At 53.1% G+C, this 18,994-nt stretch overlaps 1 protein-coding gene across 5 annotated transcripts in view; it reads left to right on the top strand.

Moving 5' to 3' along the window:
* UHRF1 (ubiquitin like with PHD and ring finger domains 1) overlaps positions 1–18,994 on the top strand; it is a 49,270-nt gene that overhangs the window by 16,559 nt on the left and 13,717 nt on the right. For all 5 annotated transcript variants that reach the window (XM_035284748.3, XM_035284749.3, XM_035284750.3 and 2 more), the window contains exons 4-11: positions 823–983; positions 2,456–2,671; positions 9,423–9,523; positions 9,640–9,826; positions 11,403–11,526; positions 11,618–11,725; positions 13,305–13,409; positions 15,523–15,629. In XM_035284748.3, coding sequence (XP_035140639.2) covers positions 823–983; positions 2,456–2,671; positions 9,423–9,523; positions 9,640–9,826; positions 11,403–11,526; positions 11,618–11,725; positions 13,305–13,409; positions 15,523–15,629 — 1,109 coding nt within the window. The remainder of the gene's footprint in view (positions 1–822; positions 984–2,455; positions 2,672–9,422; positions 9,524–9,639; positions 9,827–11,402; positions 11,527–11,617; positions 11,726–13,304; positions 13,410–15,522; positions 15,630–18,994) is intronic.

Here is an 18,994-nt window from a genome sequence, read left to right on the forward strand (position 1 = left end):
CCAACACACCCAGGTAATTTTTTGTATTTTTACTAGAGATGGGGTTTCGCCATGTTGGCCAGGCTGGTCTCGAGCTCCTGACCTCATGATTCGCCCCCTGGACCTCCCAAAGTGCTGGGATTACAGGTGTGAGCCTCCGCACCTGGCCCTGTTTCATTTTTGAATACACAGTCTCACTCTCTCTCCCAGGCTTGAGTGCAGTGGTACAATCTCGGCTCACTGCAACCTCCACCTCCCAGGTTCAAGCAATTCTCGTGTCTCAGCCTCCTGAGTAGCTGGGATTGCAGGCGTGCGCCACCATATCCCGCTAATTTTCGTATTTTTTGTAGAGACGGAATTTCACCATGTTGGCCAGGCTAGTCTGGAACTCCTGGCCTCAAGTGATCCTCCCGCCTCAGCCTGCCAAAGTGTTGGGATTATTGTGAGCCACGGCACCCGGTCTGTTTTATTTTTTAGTAGACACAGGGTCTTACTATGTTGCCCAGGCTTGTCTCGAATTCCGGGCTCAAGCCATCCCCATGCCTCGGCCTCCCAGAGTGCTGGGATTCCAGGTGTGAGCCACCACGCCCGGCCTGGATTTCCAGCTTCTCTTGACAAATGGGCAGCTCTGGTGTCTCAGGGTCTCTCAGCAGCTGTGGCTAAAGCTGAGCAGCAGGGGCCTTTGTTAAGATGGTCCATACCCCCGGCCCCACACCCCTGTCATCCATGCTGAGCCGGGTTTCTCATGGGCAGTGGTTCCCAGCCTGGAAGAGAGACCCTGCTGTGGGCATTCGAGTGTGAACCCCGGTTCCGGAGCATCCCAGCGTCCCCTCGTTCCTGCAGGTCAACGAGTACATCGATGCTCGGGACACAAACATGGGGGCGTGGTTTGAGGCGCAAGTGGTCCGGGTGATGCGGAAGGCCCCCTCCCGGGACGAGCCCTGCAGCTCCACGGCCAGCCCAGTGCTGGAGGAGGATGTCATTTATCACGTGAAATACGACGAGTGAGTCCTGCGGGGGGGCGGGCCTGGGCACTTGGGGTCTGTGGCACGCGGCCTTGGCTGCGGGTGTTCAGGCCAGAGCTGGGCACTGTCACGAGATGGCGATCAGGGTCTGGGGCCCCACCCTCGTGTTTCTAAATGGCACACAAGGCTGCCCACTCTGGGACCAGCCTGGGAACCCGAAGCTGGCTGCCCCCTCCTGCGTCTCCTCGGAGAGGTCTGCTCTGCTCAGCTGTTAAAACTGCCACCCCATCAGTTTTTCTGGTGTGTTTTTTTTTTTTTTAATGTGAGATGAAGTCTCACTTTGTCACCCAGGCTGGAGTGCAGTGGTGCTATCCTGGCTCACTGCAACTTCCACCTCCAAGCAGTTCTCCTGCCTCAGTCTCCTGAGTAGATGGGACTACAGGCGCCCGCCACCACGCCCAGCTGATTTTTTTTTTTTTGTATTTTTAGTAGAGATGGGTTTTACTGTGTAATCCAGGCTGGCCTCGATTTCCTGACCTCGTGATCTGCCCGCCTGGGCCTCCCAAAGTGCTGGGATTACAGGCGTGAGCCACGTGCCCGGCTCAGATTTTCTGTTTTATTCCTTCTTCTGGGTTTGTCCTCTCTCTCTCGTGTCCCACCCTGACGTCAATCTCCAGTCCTTACACAAGCGTTTACTGGGCACTTTCACTCTGTCGCCAGGCTGGAGTGCAGTGGCGCGATCTCGGCTCATGGCAGCCTCCGCCTCCCGGGTTCAAGTGGTTCTCCTGCCTCAGCCTCCTGAGTAGCTGGGACTACAGGCGCGCACCACCACACTTGGCTAAATTTTGTATTTTTAATTTAATTTTAATTTTTGAGACAGTCTCTCTCGGTTGCCCAGGCTGGAGTGCAGTGGCGAGATCTTGGTTCGCTGCAACCTCTGCCTCCCAGGTTCAAATGATTCTTCTGCCTCAGCCTCCCAAGTAGCTGGGATTACAGGCGCCTGCCACCATGCCTGGCTAATTTTTGTATTTTTAGTAGAGATGGGGTTTCGCTGTGTTGGTCAGGCTGATCTCGAACTCGACCTCAGGTGATCCACCTGCGTCGGCCTTCCAAAACGTTGGAATTACAGGTGTGAGCCACCACACCTGGCCTCTCCTCTTGTTCTAAAGACACCAGTCCTGTCGGATTGGGGCCCACCCTACTGCAGTGTGATCTCGTGTTGAAACGATTTCATCTGCAAAGGTTCTACCTACAGCAACCCCATTTTCACAAACGGTCCTATTTGTGGGTGTGGGCCTCAGGGCTTAAACATTCGTTTCTGCAGGGGGCATGGGGAACGCATAACAATTCTGTACCTGGAACATGCCTTACATAGCTGCGTGTTCTCAACACCAGCAGATGAGCCCGCTGGGAGGGGGCCTCTGCTCGGCTGTCTCCACCTCGGCCGCTTCCCGTTGAGGGAACCAGGCTTGGTGTTACCGTGGGATCTAAGGCTGGGGCTTTCCTCCCAGCTACCCGGAGAACGGCGTGGTCCAGATGAGTTCCAGGGACGTCCGAGCGCGCGCCCGGACCATCATCAAGTGGCAGGACCTGGAGGTGGGCCAAGTGGTCATGCTCAACTACAACCCCGACAACCCCAAGGAGCGGGGCTTCTGGTACGACGCGGAGATCTCCAGGAAGCGTGAGACCAGGACGGCGCGGGAGCTCTTCGCCAACGTGGTGCTCGGGTGAGCCTCCCTCTCTCCTTCCCTCCCTTCCCGGCTGCCCAGCCCCTTTCGGGGTCCCCGGAGTGGGTCTGAAGCCGTCCAGCCAGCTCTGTGTGTGCGAGGCCCTTGGCCTCCGGCCTGGCCTTCCTGCCTCCCCTCTGGCGTCCAGTCCTTGCTCTGCTCACTGCTAAGGATCTAAGGCCAACCAACTGCGCCCTTGGGCACCTCTGCCCAGGAAACCGTCTCTCACCCCCAGTCCCTGACAGGCACAGTTGTCAAGCTTCCTTTTTCTCTTTTGTTTGTTTCAAATCTGGCGAATAGGTCCCATTTACTGGGTCCGGTTTCAGAAAGCACCCAAGACCACACGTGAAGATTCTCCCTCCTTCCCCTGGTCACCCAGTTCCCGGTCTGGCGACACCGCTGTGACCAGCACTCTCCAGGAACGTTCTGTTCGTAAACAAACACATCAAACCGCGTGGTCTCGGAGAGGCAGACGGCCGTCCACGGGCCCGCCCCGGGCCTCTGCCTGCTTGGACGAATAAAGCTTTATTGGGACGTAGCCACGCCCATTTTCATCTTCCTACCTGTGGTTGCTTTTTTCTGTTGTAAGGGCAGAGTTGCGTAGTTGCCACAGAGACTCTGTGGCCTCCAAAGCTGAAAATACTTCTTTCTGGCCCGTCGCAGAAAAGTTTTGCAGAGCCCTGTTCTTCCTTGCCTCGTGTGTGTGTGTGTGTGTGTGTGTGTGTGTGATAAACTGTGTACAACAGAAAATGTACTTTTTTTTTTTGAGACCGAGTCTTACTCTGTCACCAGGCTGGAGTGCAGTGGCGTGATCTCGGCTCACTGCAACCTCCATATCCCAGGTTCAAGTGATTCTCCTGCCTCAGCGTCCCGAGTAGCTGGGACTGCACGCACACGCCACTATGCCCAGCTAATTGTTTATGCTTTTAGTAGAGACTGGGTTCCACCATGTTGGCCAGGATGGTCTCGATCTCTTGACCTTGTGATCTGCTGGCCTCAACCTCCCGAAGTGCTGGGATTACAGGCATGAGCCACCGTGCCCGGCCTTTTTTTTTTTTTTGCTTTGAATTTGTTCTGTGAAATTTTTTTTTTTTTTTTTAAGAGAGTCTCCCTCAGTCGCCCAGACTGGAGTACAGTGGCTTGATCTTGGCTCACTGCGGCCTCCGCCTCTCAGGTTCAGGTGATTCTCCTGCCTCAGCCTCCCAAGTAGCTGGGATTACTGGCATGTGCTACCACACCCTGCTAATATGTGTATTTTTTTTTTTTTTTTTTTTTAGTAGAGTTGGGGTTTCACCATGTTGGCCAGGCTGGTCTTGAGCTCCTCACTTCAAGTGATTCATCCGCCTTGGCCTCCCAATGTGCTGAGATTACAGGTGTGAGCCACTGCGCCCATCTGAAAATCGACCATTTGCACCGTGTTTCAGGCTACAGTTTAGTGCACTTCCATTGTCATGCAGCCACCTCCAGCATTTTCTCTTCTTCCCAGACTGAAACTGTGACCCCATGAAAGACTCACTCCCCAGCCCCGGTCACCCCCCACCCTACCTTCAATCTCTGTGAATCTGATGACTCGGGGCACCGCCTAGGAATGGGACCACACGGGGTTTGTCCGGGGGCATCTGCTCCCTGACATCACTAAGGGTGATGTCCTTGAGGTGCACAGAACCGTAACCTGCTCGGAATTTCCTTCCTTTGTGGCTGAGTGATAGCCCATGAGATTGTCTATAAACCCGAGCGTCTGGGCAACAGTGTGCCAAGGACAGGTCCTGGGTGGGGATGTTGATGGCACATGTGCGGCCCGGCGGGGAGGTCAGTGAGCTGCAGGGCAGGGATAGGAGTGGCCGGGGCTGCGGGAGCCTCCTGGTTCTGGGTCTCCAGGGCGTGGCCAGGGTATGGTGTGGAACTGGCATTTTTTTCTCTGATGGGGCAGTTCTGAGCCTGAGGTTTTCTGAGAAACAAACTATCTGGATTGTTACATGGAATCTGATTTTTTTTTTTTTTGAGACAGAGTCTTGCTCTGTCGCCAGGCGCCAGGCTGGAGTGCAGTGGCGTGACCTCAGCTCACTGCAACCTCCGCCTCCCGGGTTCAAGCAATTCTCCCGTCTCAACCTCCGAAGTAGCTGGAACTACAGGCGCATGCCACCACGCCCAGCTAATTTTTGTATTTTTAGTAGAGACAGGGTTTCACCATGTTGGCCGGGAAGGCCTTGATTCCTTGACCTCGTGATCCACCCGCCTCGGCCTCCCAAAGTGCTGGGATTACAGGTATGAGCCACCGTGCCCGGCCGGAATCTGATTTTTAAATGCTGATGACTAATTTTTTTTGAGATGGAGTCTTGCTCTGTCAGCCAGGCTGGAGTGCAGTGGCTCCATCTCTGCTCACTGCAACCTCCGCCTCCTGGATGCAAGGGATCTTCCTGCCTCAGCCTCCCAAGTAGCTGGCATTACAGGCCAGCAGCATCACACCCAGCTAATTTTTGTATTTTTAGTAGAGGAGGGTTTCTCCATGTTGGCCAGGCTGATCTTGAACTCCCGGCCTCAGGTGATCCGCCTGCCTTGGCCTCCCAAAGTGCTGGGATGACAGGCGTGAGCCGCTCCTCGCAGTCAGTTGAGGATTGGACTAACTAAGAAACAGAGGTCTGTGGTTTTCTTGTTTGGATTGATCTTTGTTGGTTTGCTCAATACTCGCCTCATAACGTGAGCTGGAAAATGTTTGCTCCTCTTTCTGTCTTCCAAAAGAGACTGTAAAATTGAAGTTAATTATTTTTTAAATGTTTCATAGAATTCTTTTTTTTTTTTTTTTGAGATGGACTCTTGCTCTCTTGCCAGGCTGGAGTGCAGTGGCGCAATCTGGGCTCACTTCAACCTCTGCCTCCTGCGTTCAAGTGATTCTTCTGCCTCAGCCTCCTGTGTAGCTGGGACCATAGACACTCGCCGCCACGCCCAGCTAATTTTTGTGTTTTTAGTAGAGACGGCGTTTCACCCTGGCCAGGATGGTCTCGATCTCTTGACCTTGTGATCCACCTGCCTTGGCCTCCCAAAGTGCTGGGATTACAGGCGTGAGCCACCGTGCCCGGCCTTCATAGAATTCTTTAATGATATCGTGGTCCGGGCAGAGTGGCGGACGCCTGTAATTCCAGCATTTTGAGAGGCCCAGGCAGATAGATCACTTGAGGTCAGGAATTTGAGACCAGCCTGGCCAACGTGGTGAAACCCTGCCTCTACTAAAAATACAAAAATTAGGCTGGGTGCGGTGGCTCATGCCTGTAATCCCAGCACTTTGGGAGGCCGAGGCAGGTGGATCACGAGGTCAAGAGATCCAAGACCATCCTGGTCAACATGGCGAAATTCCGTCTCTACTAAAAACACAAAAAATTAGCTGGGCCTGGTGGTGCGCGCCTGTAATCCCAGCTACTCGGGAGGCTGAGGCAGGAGAATTGCCTGAACCCAGGAGGCGGAGGTTGCGGTGAGCCGAGATCACGCCATTGCGCTCCAGCCTGGGTAACAAGAGCGAAACTCCGTCTCAAAAAAAAAAAAAAAAAAATCTTTAGTGTTTATGGAGATCTAGAGATGTCTTTTGGGGGAAGCTTTATGAATTGAATTTCTTCGACGGTTATAGGGCCGTCTGGGCTGTCTCCTCATGGTTGGGCTTAAGTGCTTTCTGGGTTTGGGGAATTAGCTGGTTTCTCTGAGCATCAAGTCGTTCGTGTTTCTTTATTCTCTGATGCTCGAGGATCCAGTGAGATCCCTGTCTTCTTCCGATGCTGGTAATTTATGGGTTTTCTCTTCATTTTTGTGAATCTTTGCCACTTTTATTACTAGGATCTTAGACCTTTCCGTGCTCATTTATTTGTACAGCAAGAATAAGACAGTTATTTTAATTAATTAACTAATTTATTTATTTATTTATTTATTTTGGAGATGGAGTTTCGCTCTTGTTACCCAGGCTGGAGTGCAATGGCGCGATCTCGGCTCACCGCAACCTCCGCCTCCTGGGTTCAGGCAATTCTCCTGCCTCAGCCTCCCGAGTAGCTGGGATTATAGGCACGTGCCACCGTGCCCAGCTAATTTTTTGTACTTTTAGTAGAGACGGGGTTTCACCATGTTGACCAAGATAGTCTCGATCTCTTGACCTCGTGATCCACCTGCCTCAGCCTCCCAAAGTGCTGGGATTACAGGCGTGATCCACTGTACCTGGCCTTTAATTTATGTTTTTGAGGCGGAGTCTTGCTCTGTCACCCAGGCTGGAGTTCAGTGGCCTGACCTCAGCTCACTGCAGCCTCTGCCTCTTGCGTTCCAGTGATCCTGACCTCAGGTGATTCACCTGCCTCGGCCTCCCAAAGTGCTGGGATTACAGGCCTGAGCCATCCCACCCTGCATAACACAGTTTTGTTTTGGTTAGGTTTTTTTTCTTCTTCTTTTTTTTTTTTTTTTTTTTTTGGTAGGGTCTTGTTCTGTGGCTCAGTCTGGCGTTCAGTGACAAGCTCTAAGCTCACTGTAGCCCCAACCTCCTGGGCTCAAGCAGTCCTCCCACCTCAGCTTCCCAAGTAGCTGGGACCATAGGTGTGCACCAGCATGCCTGGCAATTTTTTTTTTTTTTTTTCACTAGCGATGGGGTCTTTCTACATTGCCCAGATTGGTCTTGAACTTTGAAGTTCAAATGATCCTCCTGCCTCAGCCTCCCAAGGTATGCTGGGATTATAAGTATGAGCCACTACACCCAGCCTTAGAATATGTTTCTTTTGGCCGGGTGTGGTGACTCATGCTTGTAATCCCAGCACTTCGGGAGGCCGAGGTTGGTGTATCACTTAGGAGTTCCAGACCAGCTGGCTAACATGGTGAAACCCTATTTCTATTAAGAATATGAAAAAATAGGCCAGGCGTGGTGACACACACCTGTAATCTCAGCTACTCGGAAGGCTGAGGCAGGAGAATTGCTTGAACCCAGGAGGCAGAGGTTGCAGTGAGCCGCGATTGCTCCACTGCACTCCAGCTTGGGTAACGAGCAAAACTCCATCTCAAACAAAACAAAACAAAACAAAAAAATTAGCTGGGTGTGGTGGCGGGTACCTGTAATCCCAGCTACTTGGGAGGCTGAAGCAGAATTGTTTGAACCCAGGAGGCGGAGGTTGCAGTGAGCCGAGATCATGCCACTGCTCTCAAGCCTGGGTGACAGAGAGAGGCTCTGTCTCAAAAAACACAGAATGTTTCTTTTTTTGGAAATGGAGTCTTGCTCTCTCACCTAGACAGAGTTTGGTGGTGCAATCACAGCTCACTGCAGCCTGGAACTCCTGGGCCAAGGCCAGCCTCCTGCCTCAGCCTCCTCCTCCCTAACCCTTTATTTGTTGAGGAATTCTGGTCATTTGTCCCAGGGGGTACAAATGGCTCTGTCCAGACTGTATCGATGTCCAGGAGGTGTCACTTGATGCCGACGTATGTGCCACCTGTGAGCTGGCGGGTCAATGTGTTCCCACACTGTCCCATAGCCACGGGCCACATGTGCCGGACTTGAAACGTGGCCAGGAGGACCTGGAATGTACTGTGAGTGTAAACTACACGGGCTTTCAGAGACCTGGCACAGAGGCAGAATGTGAAGCAGCTCATTAGTAATGTTTCATATTCACTCCCCGTTGAAATGATCTTTTGTCTACACTGGGTTACGTGAGACATTTTCCAATTACCTCCACCCATGTTTAACTCTCACACGTGCTTGTTAGAAAATGTAGAATTACACATGCAGCCTGCGTTCATGGCTCAAATGCTGTTTCTCTCGGACCTTGCCTATGGAGATGTCGATTTGTTGATTTCGGGGATCAGTTTCACTCACAGGAGTTCTTGTATTTTCCTGTAGGCCACTGGATCAAACGTTGCCTTTTTTTCCTTTTTCTTTTTGATGAGACTGAATCTCCCTCTGTCGCCCAGGCTGGAGTACAGTGGTGCCGTCTTGGCTCACTTTAGCGTCTGCCTCTCAGGCTCAAATGATTCTCCTGCCTCAGCCTCCCGGGAAGCTGGGATTACAGGCGTGCCCCACCACTCACAGCGAATTTTCGAATTTTTAGGAGAGACAGGGTTTTACTGTGTTGGCCAGGCTGGTTTTTTTTTTTTTTTTTTTTTTTTTGAGACGGAGTTTCGCTCTTCTTACCCAGGCTGGAGTGCAATGGTGCGATCTCGGCTCACCGCAACCTCTGCCTCCTGGGTTCAGGCAATTCTCCTGCCTCAGCCTCCCGAATAGCTGGGATTACAGGCAGGCGCCACCATGTCCAGCTAATTTTTTGTATATTTAGCAGAGACAGGGTTTCACCATGTTGACCAGGATGGTCTGGATCTCTTGACCTCGTGATCCACCCGCCTCGGCCTCCCAAAATGCTAGGATTACAGGCTTGAGCCACCGCGCCCAGCCTCAGGCTGGTCTTAAACTCCTGACCTCAGGTGATCTGCCTGCCTTGGGCTCCCAAAGTGCTGGGATTACAGGCGTGAGCCGCAGTGCCCGGCCAACCTTTATGAGTCTTGCTTGTCCAGGTGTGTTAAATCGGTGCTCCTCACCCGAAGGTTAAACTCATTCTCTCCAGCGCTTCCTGCAGTGACACTCTGGCTTCCATGTTTTTGTCTTGCTTCTGATGCCTGCGGCTTTGATGGCTAGGGGCGTGGCTGAGCTGATGCTCCAGGCTCCTGGAAGCGCCCCCGAGGGTAGGTGTAGAGGCCTCGGTGGGGTCAGGCAGCCGGAATGTTCCAGCGCCCTCGTTCCTTGCAGGGATGATTCTCTGAATGACTGTCGGATCATCTTCGTGGATGAAGTCTTCAAGATTGAGCGTCCCGGCGAAGGGAGTCCCATGGTGGACAACCCCATGAGACGTGAGTTCTGAGCCTGCCTTTCCCTGTCTTCCGAGGTGGGCGCGTGGTGGGGGCTCCTGTCCCGTCTCTGGCTTGGCCGGGCCCCGCCGGAGCTGACCCTGCCGCCCCGTGCCCAGGGAAGAGCGGGCCGTCCTGCAAGCACTGCAAGGACGATGTGAACCGGCTCTGCCGGGTCTGCGCCTGCCACCTGTGCGGCGGCCGGCAGGACCCCGACAAGCAGCTCATGTGTGACGAGTGTGACATGGCCTTCCACATCTACTGCCTGCAGCCTCCCCTCAGCAGCGTTCCCAGCGAGGACGAGTGGTGAGTGCGGCCCTGCCCAGCGCAGGGAGACCACATCTCCTTCCACAAACCCCCAGAGGGGCAGTGAGAAGAAACAGGCAAGGGGCGGGCGAGGGAGCTCACACCTTCAATCCCAGTGCTCTGGGAGGCCGAGGCAGGGGGATCGCTGGAACCCAGGGGTTCAAGACCAGCCTGAGCAACATAGGAAGACCCTGTTTGTTTTTATTTTTTATTTTTTTGAGATAGAGTCTCGCTCTGTTGCCCAGGTTGGAATGCAGTGCCACGATCTCGGCTCACTGCAACCTCTGACTCCCAGGTTCAAGCGATTCTCCTGCCTCAGTCTCCCGGGTAGCTGGGACTACAGGCACCTGCCACCATGCCCGGCTAATTTTTGTATTAAATTTTGTATTTTTAGTAGAGATGGGGTTTCACCATGTTGGCCAGGATGGTGTCAAATTTCTGACCTCAATTTTCTGATCTGCCTGCCTCAGCCTCCCAAAGTGCTGGGATTACGGACGTGAGCCACCACGCCCAGACTGGAGACTCCATTTCTACAAAAAATTTAAGAAAACTTGCTGGGTGTGGTGGTGCTCACCTGTGGTCCTAGCCACTTTGGAAGCAGAGGTAGGAGGCTTGCTGGAGCCCGGGAGGTTGAGGCTGCAGTGAGCTGTGATTACACCACTGCACTCCCGCCTGGGTGATGGGAATGAGATCCTGTTTCTTTAAAGAATGAAATAGGGGGTGAGAAAATCTCCCTGTATTCTGTGAGTGGGCGAGACCTGTGGCCGGACAGAGAACAGCGCAGAGGGCTTCACAGCTTTTGCGAGGGGTGGTCTCGAAGCCACTGTGTTCCTGGTGCACGTGATGATAACTGCGGATGTGGATGGGGAAGAGGCAACGCGTTAGGCTCGGGTCTGAGGACCTGTCTTTTCGTGGTCATTTCTTCCTCCAGTGCAGGAGTAGGTAGTGTTGTTGCCCTGCACCCCATCGTGGAGATGGGGAAACTGAGTCCACAGCAGTGAGGAGGCACCCGTGGAATCTGCTGGTGGCTTTCCCACATCCCACATCATGTTCTCTCTCACTGTTAGAAGATCCATGGGATTCTCAGCGGAAGACCCTTGGAGAACCTGCTTTTTCTTTCTTTCTTTCTTTTTTTTTTTTGAGATGGAGTCTTGCTCTGTGGCCCAGGCTGGAGTGTAGTGGTGGGATCTCGGCTCGCTGCAACCTCCGCCTCAGCCTTCCCGGTAGCTAGGATTACAGGTGCCCACCACCGTGCCCGGCTAATTTTTATATTTTTAGTAGAGATGGGGTTTCACCATGTTGGGCAGTCTGGTCTTGAACTTCTGACCCTCAGGTGATCCACCTGCCTCAGCCTCCCAGAGTGCTGGGATCAAGGTGTGGGTCACTGGGCCCAGCCTAGTTAGAATGGATTTAAATGTAAACGGCCTTGTGTACCAAGTGGCCTGTGATGTGGACAGGGCAGGATGGTAATGGTGCCAGGCGGGGACAGCCATGTCTGTGGTGTGTGGGCAGAGGGCACTGGTCGGCTGGGATGTCTGCCAGGCTGGGTGTGGCAGTGATGATCCCAACCTCACAGGTACTGCCCTGAGTGCCGGAATGACGCCAGTGAGGTGGTGCTGGCGGGTGAGAGGCTGAGAGAGAGCAAAAAGAAGGCGAAGATGGCGTCGGCCACGTCGTCCTCACAGCGGGACTGGGGCAAGGTGAGGCGGGTTCTCCTCCCCACGCGCCTGCAGCCCCTCCCTGCCTGCTGGGGCTCACGCTGTCATTCTTTTGTGTCTGTGACTCGGACAGGGCATGGCGTGTGTGGGCCGCACCAAGGAGTGCACCATCGTCCCGTCCAACCACTACGGACCCATCCCGGGCATCCCCGTGGGCACCATGTGGCGGTTCCGTGTCCAGGTACCTGCAGTATCCTGGGGCTCTGGGGGCCACGCGGGCTCCTCCTGCTTTTCTGGGGCAGTTTCTCCTGGCGCGGCCAGCCAGGGTTTCGGGTGGTTACGGGTGGTTACGGGATCCCAGCGGTGCCTCGGCTGCCCGAGGAAGGGTGCGGAAAGCCTGCAGGTTTGGGTTAACTCCTCTGTTCACCAGGGACCTGAAATCACTCCTCGGGGGCGGGGACCGGTGCTCCTCTGCTCAGAGGCGTGTCGGGTCATTTCCAAAGCTCCCGTCCCAGGGAGGAGGTGGCATCTGCCGAAAGGGACCCATCTCAGCCCTGGTTGTGATCTGTGACTGGGCGTTGACGGTGCTGGCTGCTGTCAGCTTGGGCTGCATGTCACAGCAGACTAGGGACTAGGGACGTTGGAGCCAGATGATTGTCTGGGGTGGGGCCGTCCTGGGCACCGTGGGTGCTGAGCAGCGTCCCTGGCCCCCACCCACTCCATGTCATGACAACCAGAAATGTCTGGAGAAGTCTGAGTATCCCCTCGGAGGCAGGATTGTCCCGCGTGAGACGCACTGAGCTCCCAGCACAGCCCTGTATCTTCCGTGCTCAGGCCAGGCCCTCTCGGGGCGTCTTGTGAAGTGAGTGGCAGGCCGGGCCTCCCCCGCCTAGTGAAAGCTTTTATATCATAACCTCATTTAAAACTCAGTCCGTCATGGCACTTTGCTTTTTTTTTTTCTTTTTTCTTGAGACAGAATTTTGCTCTGTCCCCCAGGCTGGAGTGTAGTGGCGCAATGTCAGCTCACTGCAGCCTCACCCTCCCCGGTTCAAGTGATTCTCCTGCCTCAGCCTCCCGAGTAGCTGGGATTACAGGCACCCGCCACCACGCCCAGCTAATTTTTGTATTTTTAGTAGAGACGGGGTTTCACCATATTGGCCAGGATGGTTTCGATCTCTTGACATTGTGATCTGCCTGCCTCAGCCTCCCAAAGTCCTGGAATTATAGGTGTGAGCTACCGCGCCTGGCCAGTTTTCTTTTTGAGATGAAGTCTTACTCTTGTTGCCCAGGCTGGAGTGTAGTGGTACAATCTTGGCTCGCTGTAACCTCCCTCTCCCGGGTTCTAGCGATTCTCCTGTCTCAGCTTCCCAGTAGCTGGGATCTCAGACACCTCGATAATTTTTGTATTCTTAGTAGAGACGGGGTTATACCTTGTTGACCAGGCTGGTCTTGAACTCCTGACCTCAAGTGATCCACCCACCTTAGCCTCCCACAGTGCTGGGATTACAGGCGTGAGCCACTGTGCCCAGCCACGTCACGCCCACTTTCTAGAAGCCGATGTGCTCATGAGAGATCAGCAGTGAGGCCGCCCATGCATGTGTGATGGGGCTGGAATTCACGCCAGCTGTTGTCATGGTACGGCTGAAACTCTAGCTGTCTCTGGCCGAGCAGCACTTATAGTAGGTGGCCTGCAGGCCTGACGCGTTTGCTGTAAGAGTGAGACCACTGGGTCCTCGGGCGGGAGGAGGAGGAGGGCGGGTGGAGCTTTCTCGGAAGCAACATTGCAGAGGACGCCATGTGTGTCTTGGTGGCATCCTTAGGTCAGCGAGTCGGGTGTCCATCGGCCCCACGTGGCCGGCATTCACGGCCGGAGCAACGACGGAGCGTACTCCCTCGTCCTGGCCGGGGGCTACGAGGATGACGTGGTGAGTGTGTTGTGTCGGGGAGGGGTGAGGAGGGCTGCTCTATTTTTTTTTTTTTTTTTTGGACTGGTGATAAAATCCATACACCAAAATTTCCCGTCCTGGCCGTTTGTAAGTGCTCAGTTCCCAGCAGCATGAAGGATACCCCATTGCTGTGCAACCGTCCCCAGCATCGTCCCCAGAACTTTTCCCCTTCTCCCCAAGACATCGTCCCCACGAAACACTCACTCCCCGCCCTGTCCCAGTCCCCGGCACCCCCCCATCCTTTCTCCCTCTGTGAGTCGGACACCTCTGGAGACCTCCGAGGGGTGGGATCACGCCGGGCGTGTCGTCCCTTACCGGGCTTCTGTCGCTCAGCCTGACGCCCTTGCTTTGCCCACCTTGGCGCACGTGTCAGGATTCCCTTTTGTTACACAGCCGCGTCCTATTCTGCTGTGTGGACGGACCATGCTGTTTTTCCTTTGTTTCTTTCTTTTGAGACGGTCTCACTCTGTCACCCAGCCTGGAGTGCAATGGCACGGTCTCGGCTCACTGCAACCTTTACCTCCCGGCTTCAAGCAAATCTCCTGCCTCAACCTCCTAAATAGCTGGGACTACAGGCATGTGCAACCATGCCTGGCTAATTTTTTGGTGATTTTTAGTAGAGACGAGAGTTCACCGACTTAGTCAGGCTGGTCTTGAACTCCCAACCTCGGGACCACACTGTTTTTATCTGTCCGTCCATCCATGGGCGCTAGCGTTTCTTCCCCACCCCCGCCCCCACTTTTTTGTTTTTTTGAGATGGAGTTTCGCTCTCGTAGCCCAGGCTGGAGTGCGGTAGTGTGAGCTTGGCTCACTGCAACCTCTGTGTCCCAGGTTTAAGCGATTCTCTTGCCTCGGCCTCCTGAATAGCTGGGATTACAAGCACACATCACCACGCCCAGCTAATTTTTTTGTATTTTTAGTAGGCCGGGGTTTCACGATGTTAGCCAGGATGGTCTCAATCTGATTTGTCTGCCTTGGCCTCCCAAAGTGTTGGGATTACAGGCATAAGCCACTGCACCCGGCTTGTTTTTCGTTCTTTTGGGTGTATACCCAGAAATGGAATTCATGGGTCCTATGGTAATTCTATGTTTAGTACATTTTTTTTTTTTTTTTTTGGAGACAGGGCCTTACTCTGTCACTGGCTGGAGGGCAGTGCTGTGATCACAACTCACTACAGCTGCCACCTCCTGGGCTCTAGTGATCCTCCCGTGTCCACCTCCCAAGTAGCTGGGACTATGGGACTGCAGACATGCATCACCACCCCCAGCTCATCTTCGTTTTTTTTTTTTTTGCGGTGATGGGGTCGGTCTCCTTAGGTTGCCCAGGCTGGTCTCGAACTCCTGGGCTCTAGTGATCCTCCCAGGTCAGCCTTCCAGGAAGCTGGGACTACAGCCATACACCGTCACGCCCAGCTAACTTTTGTATGTTTTTGTGGTGATGGGGTTTCACCATGTTGCTCAGGCTGATCTCAAACTCCTGTGCCCAAGAGATCTTCCTGCCTCAGCCTCCCAAAATGCTGAGGTTCCGGGTGCAAGCTACCGCGTGTGGCCCTCCGTTTAGTTTCTTGAGGACACATCACTCTGTTTCTACAGTCGCTTCGAAGTTCTTTTTTTTTTTTTTGAGACGGAGTTTCGCTCTTGTTACCCAGGCTGGAGTGCAATGGCACGATCTCGGCTCACCGCAACCTCCACCTCCTGGGTTCAGGCAATTCTCCTGCCTCAGCCTCCCGAGTAGCTGGGATTACAGGCATGTGCCACCATGCCCAGCTAATTTTTTGTATTTTTAGTGGAGATGAGGTTCCACCATGTTGACCAGGATGGTCTCGATCTCTTGACCTCGTGATCCACCTGCCTCAGCCTCCCAAAGTGCTGGGATTACAGGCTTCAGCCACCATGACCGGCCACTTCGATGTTCTTCATTCCCAGGAGCGGTTCACCAAGGGCTTCACTTTCCCCTCACTTTCCCGGCATCCTCACCAACACTTGTTACTTTGTGTCTTTGAAAGTAGCTGTCCCCGGGCTGGGGTTGGTTTTCAGTGGAGTCTCTTTTTGGCCTCTGCAGAGGGTTCACCCAGCCTTCTTGTCTGTTTCAGGACCATGGGAATTTTTTCACATATACAGGTAGTGGTGGCCGAGATCTTTCCGGCAACAAGAGGACCGCAGAACAGTCCTGTGATCAGAAGCTCACCAACACCAACAGGTCCGCGGAATCGGCCTTCTGACTCCACGCTGGCACACATCTGCGCGGTCCTTGGTTCTGTTCTGGGCCTCGCGTCCAGCAAGTGATAGTCTCATTAGGAGCGTGGTGGAACATAGAGATGGCCTCCGTTTCGTTCCTCCCTTGTCTTTTCCCCCAGGCTGGAGTGTAGTGGTGGGATCTCAGTTCACTGCAACCACCGCCTTCTGGGTTCAAGCGATTCTCCTGCCTGAGAGGTTGGGATTACAGGCATATGCCACCAGGCCTGGCTAATTTTTGTATTTTCAGTTGAAATGAGGTTTTTATTTTTTTTGAGACGGAGTTTCGCTCTTCTTACCCAGGCTGGAGTGCAATGGCGCAATCTCGGCTCACCGCAACCTCTGCCTCCTGGGTTCAAGCAATTCTCCTGCCTCAGCCTCCCGAGTAGCTGGGATCACAGGTGCGCACCACCATGCCCAGCTAATTTTTGTATTTTTAGTAGAGACGGGGTTTCACCTTGACCGGGATGGTCTCAATCTCTTGACCTTGTGATCCACCCGCCTCGGCCTCCCAAAGTGCTGGGCTTACAGGCGTGAGCCACTGCGCCCGGCTTGAAATGAGGTTTTATCATATTGTCCAGGCTAGTCTTGAACTCCTGACCTCAGGTGATCCGTCCACCGTGGCCTCCCAAAGCGCTAGAATCACAGGTGTGAGCCAGTGAGCCTGCTGTGTGCCGCACATTGTGAGCCATGCAGATGGATGAAAGCAAACTTTCCTATAAAGGGCCAGATAACAGGTATTTATTTTTCATTTCTTTTTGAGACAGTCTCTCTCTGTAGCCCAGGCTGGAGTGCAATGGCACAATCTCAGCTCACTGCAACCTCGGCCTCCCGGGCTCATGGGATTCTCCTGCCTCAACCTCATGAGTAGCTGGGATTACAAGTGTTTGCCACCCTGCCTGACTACTTTCTGTATTTTTAGTAAATACTTTCTGTATTCTGCCATGTTGGCCCGGCTGGTCTCGAACTCCTGACCTCAAATGATCCTCCCGTCTCGGCCTCCCAGTGTTGGGATTACAGGCATGACCCTGGGCCTGGTGGCTCATGCCTGTAATTATTGCACTTTAGGAGGCCAAGGCTCGAGGATCGCCCAGGTGCAGGAGTTCAAGATCAGCCTGAGCAGTGTAGCGAGACCCTGTCTACGAAAAGTAAAAATAACAAAATTAGCTGGATGTGTTAGCACGTTCCTGTAGTCACAGCTACTCAGGAGGCTGGACGGGAGGATCACCGGAGCCCAGGAGGTCAAGGCTTTAGTGAGCTGAGATTGCACCACTGCATTCCAGCCTGAGCATCAGACAGATCTTGTCTCAAAAAAAAACCAAAAAAACACCTCCAAAACAGATTTCTTCAGCTATGCAGGTAACATAGTCTATTCAGAGAACCTGTTCAGCTCTTGCGTCTTAGCACAAATTCAGCCACAGACCATATGTACGTGAATAGATAAGGCTGCGTTGCTGTGAATTTTATTTGCAAAAGTATGTGATGGCTCAACATTTGCTTGGCCCCTGATTACAGGATGGAGACGGACTTTTTCAGCATAAAACCCGTCGTAAACCCCAAAGGAAAAGCGATTCGATTACCTAAATAGTATGACTATATTACATAAATACATCCTAGAAGTTAAAAGGCAGATGACTAGGAAGTGTCTTTGACATGACACGTGATGACTGTGTCTGTTATATAAAGAGCTGTTGCAAATCGGGAAATTCACAGACGAGCCAGATATGGTGGTTCGCGCCTGTCATCCCAGCACTCGGGGAGGCCGAGGCAGGCGGATCACCTGAGGTCAGGAGTTCAAGACCAACTTGGCCAACGTGGTGAAACCCCGTCTCTACAAAAAATACAAAAATTAGCTGGGTGTGGCGGCGGGTGCCTGTAATCCCAGCTACTCGGGAGGCCGAGGCAGGCGGATCACCTGAGGTCAGGAGTTCAAGACCAACTTGGCCAACGTGGTGAAACCCCCCCGTCTCTACGAAAAATACAAAAATTAGCTGGGTGTGGCGGCGGGTGCCTGTAATCCCAGCTACTCGGGAGGCTGAAGCAGGAGAACTCTTGGGAACCAGAGGCAGAGGTTGCGGTGAGCTGAGATGGCGCCATTGCACTCCAGCCTGGGCGACAGGAGCGAGACTCCATCTAAAATTTAAAAAAAGCAACACACAAGAAAAACTCATAGAAGAAAGAAAATAAAAACTGAGGCCATGGCGAGACGCTATTTATTTCCCCTGTAAAGTTGGCCAAGAATTCTAAAAGGTTGAGGTAGGTCAGGGAGTAGACTGTCACTCCACTGTTGGTAGACACACAAATTCTGCCTGTTTGTTTGATCTACTCATGACCGTGTAATTCTGCTTTGAAAAATGTGTTTTAGAGGCCTATGGCTAGGTAGAAATGTAAGAGGTAGTAATGTTTTCCATACCATTATCTGAAACAGCATGCCTGTACACACACACACACACACACACACACACACACACACACACACACAATCTAAAAAAGGGATGGGCCAGGGGTGGAGTGTCACATGCCTGTAGTTCCAGCACTGTGAGAGGCCGAGATGGGAGGATTGCTTGAGGCTACGAGTTTGAGACCCGCTTGTGTAACATAAAATGATGAAAAATTAGAATTAAAATTTTTTTTTTAAAGTTAGCTGGTTGTGGTCGTATGGGTCTCTAGTCCCAGCTTGGGAGCCAGAGGTGGGAGGATGACTTGAGCCCAGGAGGCTGCAGTGAGGCATCGTCAGCTACTGCTTTCCAGCCTGGATGACAGAGTGAGACCCTGTCTCTTTTTTTTTTCTTTTGAGATGGAGTTTCACTCTTGTCTCCCAGGCTGGAGTGCAGTGGCATGATCTTGGCTCACTGCCGCCTCCGCCTCCTGGGTTCAAGCAATTCTCCTGCCTCAGCCTCCTGAGTAGCTGGGATTACAGGCACGCGCCACCACACCCGACTAATTTTGCATTTTTAGTACAGACGGGGTTTCTTTTTTTTTTTCTCTCTCAACAAAGTTCCCAGCATAAGAGACAGGGTTTTGCCATCTTGGCCAGGCTGGTCTTGAATTCCTGACCTTAAGTGATCCATCTGCCTCGGCCTCCCAAAGTGCTGGGATCACAGGCATGAGCCACCATACACGGCCCTCATGCTTCCTTTCTGTGTGGCATACCCTCACCTATAATGCACAGGTCCTGGTTCTCCCCTCTGTGTGGCATACCCTCACCTATAACGCACGGGTCCTGGTTGTCCCCTCTGTGTGGCATACCCTCACCTATAACGCACGGGTCCTGGTTGTCCCCTCTGTGTGGCATATCCTCACCTGTAATGCACAGGTACTCGTTGTCCC

Source organism: Callithrix jacchus, chromosome 22, assembly GCF_049354715.1.
Source record: "Callithrix jacchus isolate 240 chromosome 22, calJac240_pri, whole genome shotgun sequence".
Taxonomy (NCBI): Eukaryota; Metazoa; Chordata; class Mammalia; order Primates; family Cebidae; genus Callithrix; species Callithrix jacchus.